General features: G+C 38.7%; 1 protein-coding gene and 1 long non-coding RNA gene across 5 annotated transcripts in view; one reads left to right on the top strand and one right to left on the bottom strand.

Annotated features, from left to right (window-relative positions):
- Nucleotides 1-6,256, top strand: part of ARHGEF26 (Rho guanine nucleotide exchange factor 26) — a 144,275-nt gene extending 138,019 nt beyond the window's left edge. For all 4 annotated transcript variants that reach the window (XR_010840596.1, XR_010840597.1, XM_067033529.1 and 1 more), the window contains one exon: nt 3,608-6,256. Coding sequence is in view for 2 of the 4 variants with exons in the window: in XM_067033529.1 (XP_066889630.1) it covers nt 3,608-3,750 (143 nt within the window). In the remaining 2 variants the exon portion in view is untranslated. The remainder of the gene's footprint in view (nt 1-3,607) is intronic.
- On the bottom strand, nt 3,504-7,303 carry LOC136794217 (uncharacterized). The gene is made up of 4 exons (XR_010840598.1): nt 7,104-7,303; nt 6,382-6,611; nt 3,875-4,049; nt 3,504-3,655 (listed from the first exon to the last, which is right to left on the bottom strand). It is a non-coding gene; the product is annotated as an uncharacterized lncRNA (long non-coding RNA).
- Nucleotides 7,304-11,269: the final 3,966 nt, after the last annotated feature.

Genomic DNA, 11,269 nt, shown 5'->3' with positions numbered 1-11,269 from the left:
AGAAAATCAATAAGGAAACACAGGCCTTATATGACACTCTAGACCACATTGGCTTAATTGATATTTACAAAGCATTCCATCTGAAAGCAGCAGAATACCATTCTTTTCAAGTGCACATGGAACATTCTCCAGGGTAGATCACATGCTGGGCCACAAAGCAACCTTGGGTAAATTTTTAAAAACTGAAATCATATCAAGCATCTTTTCTGACCACAACACTATGAGATTAGAAATCAACTACAAGAAAAAAACACCAACATGTGGAGGCTAAACAATATGCTACTAAACAAGCAATAGATCTCTGAAGAAATCAGAGGAAATAAAAAAATACCTAAAGACTAATGAAAATGAAAACATGACGATCCAACCCTATGGGATGCAGCAAAAGCAGTTCTAAGTGGAAAGTTTATAGTGATACAAGCTTACCTCAGGAGACAAGAAAAATCTCAAATAACCTATCTCACCTCACACCTAAAGCAACAAGAGAAAGAACAAACAAAACCCCAAATTAGTAGAAGGAAAGAAATCATAAAGATTAGAGCAGAAACAGAGACTACGAAAACAATAGAAAAGGTCAATGAAACTAAAAGCTGGTTCTTTGAAAAGATAAACAGAATTGATAAACCTTTAGCCAGACTCATCAAGAAAAAAAGAAAGGGCCCAAATCAATAAAATTAGAAATCAGAAAGAAGTTATAGCTGACACCATGGAAATACAAAGGCCCATAAGAGACTACTACAAGCAACTATATGCAAATAAATTGGATAACCTAGAAGGCATGGACAAATTCTTAGAAAGGTGCAATCTCTCAACACTGAATGAGGAAGAAGTAGAAAACATGCACAGACCAATTACAAGTACTGAAACTGAATCTGTGTTTTAGAAACTCCGAATAAACAAAAGTCCAGGACCAGAAGGCATCACAGGCGAATTCTACCAAACATCTAGTGAAGAGTTAACACATATCCTTCTGAAACTATTCCAAAAAACTGCAGAGGACGGAACACTTCCAAACTCACTCTATGAGGCCATGATCATCCTGATACAAACCCTTAGCAGCTAACATCATACTCAGTGGTGAAAAGCTAAAAGTATTTCTTCTAAGATCAGGAACAAGACAGGGATGTCCACTCCCACCACTTTTATTCAACATAGTTTTGGAAGTCCTAGCCACAGCAATCGGATGAAAAAGAAATAAAAGGAATCCAAATTGGAAAAGAAGAAGTAAAACTGTCACTGTTTGCAGATGACATGACACTGTAAATGACACTATAAATAGAAAATCCTAAAGATGCTACCAGAAAACGACTAGAGCTCATCAGTGAATTCAGTAAAGTCACAGGATACAAATTTATACACAGAAATCTGTTGCATTTCTATACACTAACAGCAAAAGATCATAACGAGAAATTAAGGAAAGAATCCCATTTACCATTGCATCGAATAAAATGCCTAGGAATAAACCTACCTAAGGAGACAAAATACCTGTACTCTGAAAACTATAAGATGCTGATAAGAGAAACTGAAAATGACACCAACAGATGGAAAGATATACCATGTTCTTGGATTGGAAGAATCAATGTTGTCAAAATGACTCTACGACCCAAGGCAATCTATAGATTCAACACATCGCTTCTCCACCTTCTGGCTAAGATCAAGTATAGATTCAACACAATCTCCATCATATTACCAATGGCATTTTTCACAGAACTAGGACAAAAAATTTTACAGTTTGTGTGGAAACACAGAAGACGATGCATAGCCAAAGAAAAACAGAGCTGGAGAAAGCAGGCTTCCTGACTTCAGACTATACTGTAAAGCTACAGTAATCAAAACAGTATGGTACTGGCACAAAAACAGCACATAGATCAATGTAACAGGTTAGAAAGCACAGAAATAAACCCATGCACCTATGACCACTTAATCTACAACAACGGAAGCGAGAATACACAATGGAGAAAAGACAGTCTCTTCAATAAGTGGTGCTGGGAAAACTGGACAGCTACATGCAAAAGAATGAAATTACAACATTCTCTAACACCACACACAAAAAGAAAGTCAAAATGGATTAAAGACCTAAATGTAAGACCAGATATGATAAAAACTACTAGAGGAAAACACAGGCAGAACACTGTGACATAAGTAGTAGTAATATCTTTTTGGATCTCTTTCCTAGAATAATGGAAGAACAAAAATAAACAAATGGGACCTAATTAAACTTAAAAGTTTTTGCATAGCAAAGGAAACCATAAACAAAATGAAAAGACAGCCTATGGAATGGGAGAAGTTATTTGCAAATGATGCAACTGACAAGGGATTAATCTCTGAAATATACAAACAGCTCTTACAGCTCAGTATCAAAAGTACAAACAACCCAATCAAAAAATGGGCAGAATATCTAAATAGACATTTCTCCAAAGAAAACATACAGCTGGCCAAAAAGCACATGAAAAGATACTCAACATCACTAATTATTAGAGAAATGCAAATCAAAACTTCAGTGAGGTCACCTCACCCCGATGAGAATGGGCATCATTAAAAAGTCTACAAATAAATGCTGGAGAGGGTGTGGAGAAAAGGCATCTCCTCCTACACCGCTGGTGGGAATATAAATTGGTGCAGCCACTATGGAGAACAGTATGGAGGTTCCTTAAAAAACTAAAAATAGAGCTACCATACGACCCAGCAATCCCACTCCTGGGCATATATCCGGAGAAAACCATAATTCAAAGAGAGACATGCACCCCAGTGTTCAGTGCAGCACTATTTACAATAGCCAAGACATGGAAGCAACCTAAATGTCCAGTGACAAGGTGGATAAAGAAGATGTGGTCCATGTATACAATGGAATATTACTCAGCCATAAAAATGAATGAAATAATGCCATTTACAGCAACATGGCTGTAGCTCAAGATTCTCAGACTAAGTGAAGTATAAGCCAGACAGAGAAAGAGAAATATATGATTTCACTTACATTTGGAATCTAAAAAAAAGATACAAATGAACTTGTATACAAAACAGAAACAGACCCAAAGACATAGAAAACAAATTTACGGTTACCACAGGGGAAGGGTTGGGGGCAGGAGGGATAAATTAGGAGTTTGGGATTATTAACATATACACACTACCATATATAAAATAGATAACCAACGAAGACCTACTGTATAGCATAGGGAATTATACTCAATATTTTGTAAAAACCTGTAAGGGAAAAGAATCTGAAAAAGATATACATATATATGTATAACTGAAACGCTTTGCTGTACCCCTGAAACTAACAGAACACTGTAAATCAACTATACTTGAATAAAAATAAAGTAAAAAAATAAAAGTCATGTTCTTGCTACCCAAAACATCATCCCTTTCTGCAGCTCGGCCCAAGCTCAGTACTCTCCTAGACACCTCACTAAAGGGCCTCTGATCATGTTCTGCCTCTCACCACGATATGCCATTGATTCCCTCTTGAAACCTTGCCCCCTGTCCCACCTCTCTCTCACCTTGCGTCATCCGTGGTACCCAACCCGGGGCAGGGTCCTCCCTCGGAGCTGAACGCTCAAGATTCATCCAAATGCCTGGTGCCCCATGACGACTCTGCTCTTCTTTGCAGGCTGGTATGAAGGGGAGAGACTGCGAGATGGAGAAAGGGGCTGGTTTCCTATGGAATGTGCCAAGGAGATAACATGTCAAGCTACAATTGATAAGAATGTGGAGAGAATGGGACGTTTGCTGGGACTGGAGACCAACGTGTAGCCTCTCTGATGGTATTTTGTCACTGGGAGATTTGCACTACATCATGGTGGGCTGGCTGGTTCAAGGCCGGTTTTGATGTTAATTTTAACACAGCCTATTTAATTAAAAGAAAGGAAACACTTGCCTTTAAGCTTGCCAGGTGGTTCTGTTCTCTCGGAAGAACAGCTACTGGATAGTTAGTCCACAAAGCTCAGTCTGTGCACAGCAATCCTTTTGCAAACCTCTTTAGGTAAACAGAATAGCTGAGCAGTCCACTTCAGGGATCAGGCAGCCTCAGCTACTCCTAGTTGTATCATGTTCTGGCATAAAAAATATATATATATGTAAGATGCTGTATCCTGGTTTTCTCTATCCTCACTTAACCAAGAATGTATACTATCCCTCTTTAAACATCTCCTTCGTATGGTTCTTCCAGTGTTAGCAAGGTTTTATGTCTTTAAGGAATACCCAGTTTTGTAAATATTGCTCCTGCCTCTTATATTTTAGATCTGATGCTAATGCTTTCTCGATTTCAAAAGGAACTGGTAGAGTTCTGAAGGTGAGCTCAGTTTTTCTAAACCTCTTCCCAGGAAAGGGAAATTGACACTTGAATTTTTTCCACCTCTTTCCTCATTAGAAGGGAAGTAAGGAGCCTTACTTTAAAGATTAAAAAAAAAAAATCCATCTCACCCAACTTCGGTCTTTGATAAGTATATTCTAATAAAACGTAAGCTACTCTAACAACATAGAATTTAGATGGTTCATATATATGAGAAAATCCTGAATATAGGACAGGGGTCATACTTTTTAAAAACAGACCTATATGAGATGATAAACTGACGTGAGGCTGCTTTGCCTTCAATCATGTAAGGTTTTTGACCGTTTCTCCTCCCCTTTCCAAAAGGAAATTGGCTGAAACACATTTTAACAATCTCAAGGAAGATAAAATTGGACCTTAAAAGGTTATCAAGAAGGCAACATGGTGTACCTAATTGCAACATAACATTTTGACCTTCATGGGAACTCATTTTATTTGCACTAAAGGCCTTGCTTGCTGGATTTGAAGCCTCTCTTAACTGCGGGTGTCTGTAGAACTTTATTTCTTCCACTAGTGCAAGGAGAGAGAAAAGTCATTGTAGCAGTATGTTTCATAAAGAGGGAATTGGACGGTGGGGAAGAGTGATTTTTTTTTTTCTGGCAGCTACGTTCCCTCTCTACTCCATTCTCTTTCATAGAGGGGTAAAACCTGGCAGAGGGTACATCATTCAAGGACTCAGATCCATGTGTGACATGTCCCCAGCTACTGACTGCCAACCAGTTACTCAGTTGTGAGTAACTATGCAGAAGCCCAGTGCGGGAGGTAAGTGTGCTCAGCTCACATGCTCTGTGTCCTGTCACTGCAGCAGTGAGCCTGCAGGGGGCACCTGTGGCTGCCTCGCCTGTGGATTGCTCTCCTTCATCAGTGCACACATTTCTGGGTATAAAGACATGCCAGGCCCCGAGCTCCTTGAGTTCTGGGCCAGTCTGTCAATGGAGAATAGCAGTGGATCCAGCAAGCAAGGTCTCGGGTTTGGTAAAACAAGAAATCTGTCTCCTCTTTGATGTCACAGAATTTCTGGAGGAGAAGCTAACAAATTAAAATCTAATCTAATGGAATGTTTTCATTTAGGAAGGAAGGTAAATGTGTTGCTTGCAAAGACACCATTTCATCTTATTTTTGCTAACACGCTATTGACACTAAAAAGCAACTATATGAATCCTGTGAATTAATTTATCAGTAGAGATGGTGAACGATTTTGGAAATATGTGCATCTTATAAATCAGAGCCTGTTTGTTTAGCAAGCAGGTTAATACTGTTAATAGATAAAGTGTTGTTTTATGGCAGGTATTAACTCATTCACAATGTTTCAATTCAACGGTGAACATGACACAGTATTGTCTTTCAAACTTAGTAGCTTTTCTGAATTGTACAATGACTTCATCCAGTGACCTGTGGAGAACAAAAATATTCATTTTTGTCCCAATGAATTGAGACTGCTTGTACACTTCTGGCAAAATATGAGTTTATAAAGATTTTGTATATACTTGTTCTTTTGTGCTGATGTGATTTAATTTACTGTAGGATGTGTTCATTTAAGTACATAGTTTGCTGAATTTTGGGCCAAATCAGAGTTCTACTCAAAAGGTATCTGCAGCTAACATTGAAGGTGTCTGATCTTTCTTTTTTGGGTACATATGGGCCTTAGCTGCCCTAGAAGGCTGGGGCATTTTTAAGAACTGAGCCATCCTGTTTCTTCTTATAGTTTCCACAAAACTGCATGACGGAACAGCTTATCTCAAATAGTTCATAGCTTCCTAACTGCTGCTGACCCTTGGAGTATACACCTTATCATTCATTTTGGCCACTCAGTATCTGAACCTTTGTGCTTGGGACATTTCACCACCTTGTGAATCTTGGTGGAAGACAAAGAATGACTCCGTGTTATTTTCTTTTCCTGAATAAAATTTCCACAAACGTAGTGGCTTAAAGCATTCCTGTATGGTTTCACAGTTCTGTAGCCAGAAGTCTAGGATGGCTTGGCTGGGTTCTCTGCTTAAGAGTCTCAAAAGGCTGAAATCATAGTGTTGGCTTAACTGCTTTCCAGCTCATACCTGTTATTTGCAGAGTTCCATTCCTTGTGATTGTAGGACTGAGGCCCCTGTTTCCTTGCTGGCTGCTGGAGGAGGGGGAGATTGGAGGGTGCTCACAGCTTCCAGGAACTGGAATTCCTTGCCACGTGGCTCCTTCCATCTTCAAGGCAGCAGTGGCGTATTCAGTCCTTCTCACACTTGGAATCTCTCATTACATCACATCTTATGCTACCAGTTGGAGAAAACTCTGCCTTTAAAGAACTCATAAAATTATATTAGACCCATAGAATAATTTCCCTTATGAATTCAAAGTCAACTGATTTGGGACCTTAATTAGATCTGTAAGATTCCTTCGCCATGCAGTGTAATCTAATGGTAGCTGCAACACCAAGGAAGCAGAGGTCATGGGGATCATCTTAGAATTCTGTCTACAACAGCCTCTAAAAACCTTAAAATGCTAGTTTTCCAGCATTCTTTGCAGCTAAAATACAGCTATGTGATAGGATACATAAATCCAAGGCATCTCTGTTGGATTTTCGCTCAGGGTAGTGACGAAAGAGGGGAGAGGTGGGGGATATCATCTTTGGAAGTAGCAGGATGCATCCTCCTCTATGGTCTTTGGGCCCTGCTCTATCCCAAATTACTGCTGCATTTTCCTTGGACTCTGGAAAGCAGCAGAGAGGCAGCTGTTTGTTTGGTAGACTTGCAGTACTAAATAACACAGGTCAGAGTTTAGTGCCTACCATAATCTCCATTGTGGGTTCGGTCTCCAAAGGGCTTCCTCTGGAGTGAGGACGTAAACCTCAAGGACCTCGAGCTTTACTCTTCAGGCTTCTAGCATACCAAGGTCCTGACAGGAGGAAATAAAACCTGCTCTGGAGAAAGCTATCATCATCTTAGTTCTCAATTATTTCCAAAAAACGAATTCTCAAATGAAAGGATCAGCAAAAAACAAAACAGACAAAAAAAACCTCTGCGAGACAGCATCTGGATACAGGAAAAACAAAAACAAAACAAAAAAACTGATACATTCACAGGGACTCTAGACAGTAAAATCATTAGTAAAATACAATTGCTACGTTTATGGAGATAAAGCCAAACTTCAAAAAGCAATACAGAACAAACAACCACAAGAAGTGACAAAGAAAAAACAACTAGAAATTATGGAACTGGATTTAACATCAGATTTGATAGTTAAAAGATTCTGGTGAACTGAAAGAGAGGCTAGAAGAAACCTACAAGGAAGCATGAAGAGGAGAGAGACGGAAAGTGCAGGATTTAACTGGAGTCTCAAAGGAGAGCGAGGGGAAAGAGAGAGAGCTTTGGCAAGGAGACTAGGTCTTTCTAACCTTGCTCTGACCAGTCATAGGATGCAGGCTGTGGCCTTGGGTGAGGCGAGGACAATTCCTGCAGAGGGCTGGTGAGTGAAGGCTGTCATCTGGTAGCACTTCCAGCAGCTAAGGGAAGATCATCAGTGCTGATGGAGGATCTGAGCAAAATACCACAACATTCAGTACCTGTAGCTATGTCAGTATTAGATAAAACAAGTCTGTAAGATAAAGGGTATGACTAGGGATAGAGCCTACATAATGATGCAAGTTTCATTTCACCAGCAAGATACAATTCTACATATATATTCTTCCAACAATACGGTCTCAATAATAGTAAGACAAAAATGAGCAGAAATGTTAAGAATTACACCAAAAGTCACAGAATGAGACTTTAACACACCTCTCTCATTTCATAGGAAAAATTTTAAAAAAATCAATGAAGGTGTAGAAGCTTTGGACAAGAATAACATAATAGGCTTATATAGGACATGCTGCAATTTCAGCATATACATTCTTTTCAAGCATACATAGAATATTTACTTTTGACTACTTCCTGGGTCGTAAAACAAGTTTCAACAAATTTTAAAGGATTGAAGTTATACAGAGTGAGGTCTCTTGACTACATGATTAAGTTGGAAATCAATAACAAAAATTAAGGAATATCCATTTATATGGAAACTCTGACCTAAATTTAAGATGCAAAACTATAAAACTCCTAGAATACAGGCGAAAATACAGATAATCTTGGGTTTGGAGACGACTTTTAAAATATAACATCAAAGACATGATCAGTGAAAGGAAAAACTGAGAAGCTGAACTTCATTAAAAGGAGAATGAAAAGATAATCCACAGAGTTGGAGGAAATCTTGCAAAATATACCTGATAAAGGATTGGCATCCAAAATATACAAAGAACTCTTAAAACTCAATAATTAGAAAACAAAACACACCATTAAAAAATGGGCAAAAATCTAGAAAACTCACCAAAGATACAGAGATGGAAAATAAGCGTATGAGAAGATGCTCAAGATGAAACATCATTAGGGAACTGAAAAATTACAATGAGACACCACTACACACCTATTAGAATGACTGTAAAATCCCAAACCCTGACGACACCAAACACTGGTGAGGACACAGAGCAAGAGGAATTTGCACTGACTGCTGGCGGGAATGCAGAGACCACTGGGAAGAGTCCGGCAGTTTCTTAGAAAACTAAACACTTACCGTATGATGCAGCAATCACACTCCTTGATATTTACCTAAATGCGTTTAAAACTATGTCCACACGAGTGTCTACACACAAGTTTTTATATCAGGTTTATTCTTCATGGCCAAAGTTGGAAGCAACCAAGATAATCTTCAGTAGATGAATGGATAAACTTGATACATCCAGACAATCGAATATTCACCAGCAATATGCGAAATGAGCTATCCGTGAAAAAACACGAAGGGATCTTAAATGCGTATTACTAAGAAAAAGTTGCCAATGTAAAAAGGCTATATACACTGTATGACTCCAACTATATAACATTATGGAAAAGGCAAAACTATGGAGACAGTAAAAAGATCAGTGGCTGCCAGGGGTTCAGGGAGAGGAAAAGAGGAATAGGTGGAGCACAGAGGAGTTTCTTCAGGGCAGTGCAAGTATTCTGCATGGTTAAGTTAGGGTGCATGCCGGTCATTATGTATCAATACATTGATCAAAATACACAACACAAAGAAGCTAATGTTAAGCTAACTAAACTAAGCTAATGTTAAGCTAACTAAAACTATGGGTTTTAGTTAATAATGTACTACTATTGGCTCATCCCTTGAACAAGCGTACCAAGATGTTAACAATAGGGGAAACTAGGAGAGAGTAAAGGTGATAAGGGAATTCTGTACCTTATGCTGAGTTTTCCTGTAAACCTAAAACTGCTCTAAAAATATACAGTCCAGTAATTAAGAAGTTCCTCTAACAAAGGAAGTGGCAGAAGTAAACTTGAAACATCAGGAACAAAGGAACAACTGAACAGGTAAACATTTGGGTAAATATTTTAGACTATCCTTAAGGTTTTAAAAGTTAGTGGGCTGAAAGCTATATTACATTGTCTGATACGGTTGGTTCTCAACGTATGTAAAGGAATTATCTGGGAAAACTAAATGGTGGTGTCTCTTTTAAAAAAATAAATTTATTGTATTTATTTACTTTTGGCTGCATGGGGTCTTCACTGCCGCACGGGGGCTTTCTCTAGTTGCGGCGAGGGGGCTTCTCCCTGCAGTGCCTTCTCTTGTTATGGAGCACGGGCTGTAGGCACACAGGCTTCAGTGGTGATGTCTTACATCTATTTTACTTGAAGTGGCAAAATGTTGCTACTTGTTCACTATGATAAGCTATACATGTATACTGTAATCCATAGAGCAAGCAAAAAAACCCCAAAACTTAGAGATATACTGATAAACAAGCACGCAGGCTTCAGCAGCTGTGGCATGCGGGTTCAGTAGTTGTGGTTCACAGGCTCTAGAGCACAGGCTCAGTAGCTGTGATGCACGGGCTTAGTTGCTCCGTGGCCTGTGGGATCTTCCTGGGGACCAGGGCTCGAACCTGTGTCCCCTGCATTGGCAGGTGGATTCTTAACCACTGCACCACCAGGGAAACCCCAGAGTAGTTTTTAAAAGTGACCTAACTATATGTTTGGAAACACATTTAAAACGTAATTATATAGGTAAGTGTAGAGTAAATGAATGGAAAAATAATATCAAGCAAATGCCAATCAAAAGAAAGCTGGAGGGGCTACACTAGAACAGATAAAGTGGACTTCAGAGCAAAGAAGATTGCCAGGAACAAAGAATACTACATCACAATAAAAGGGTCAATCTGTGAGGAAGACATAACAACCCTAAATGTGTATGTACCAAATAACAGAGCTTCAAAATACGGGAAGCAAAAACAGAACTGAAGGGAAAAAACAGACAAATCCATAATATAGTGGTTAAAGCTGTAGAACAGAACACCACCAAGGAGTGGGACCTAACATTTATTTAGCGAACACTCCACCCAACAACAGAAGATTATACTTTCTTTCCATGTAGATATGTAATATTCACCAAGACAGATCACATTCCGGGTCATAAACTGACAAATTTAAAAGAACAAATCATACAAAGTAAGTTTTCCAACCAGCATAAAAGAATCAAACTAAAAATTAACAGAAACACCACAGGAAAATCTTCGAACACTTGGAAATTAAACAGCACGCTCAAACAATTTGTGGATCAAAGAGGTAAATATATAAAGAAATAAAAAACACACTGACTGAATGCCATGAGAATACATCAAAACATGTAGTTGACAGCTCAAGCAGTTCTTAGAAAGGAATTTATGGCACTAAAACACTTAAATACAGAGAAAATCAATGAAACAAATAGCTAGTTCTTTGAAAAGACGAATACAATTCATACACCTTTTTTTAGCAAGACTGACCAAAAAAGACTGTCAATGTCAAGAATGAAAGAGCACATATTGTTACCGATTCCAGAGACACAAAGGGGTTAAGAGGATATTCAAGCAACTCGACATAAATTTAACAACTTAGA

Source organism: Kogia breviceps, chromosome 5 (assembly GCF_026419965.1).
Source record: "Kogia breviceps isolate mKogBre1 chromosome 5, mKogBre1 haplotype 1, whole genome shotgun sequence".
In the NCBI taxonomy this organism is placed as follows: Eukaryota; Metazoa; Chordata; class Mammalia; order Artiodactyla; family Physeteridae; genus Kogia; species Kogia breviceps.
This window is presented reverse-complemented; position numbering and strand designations above follow the sequence as displayed.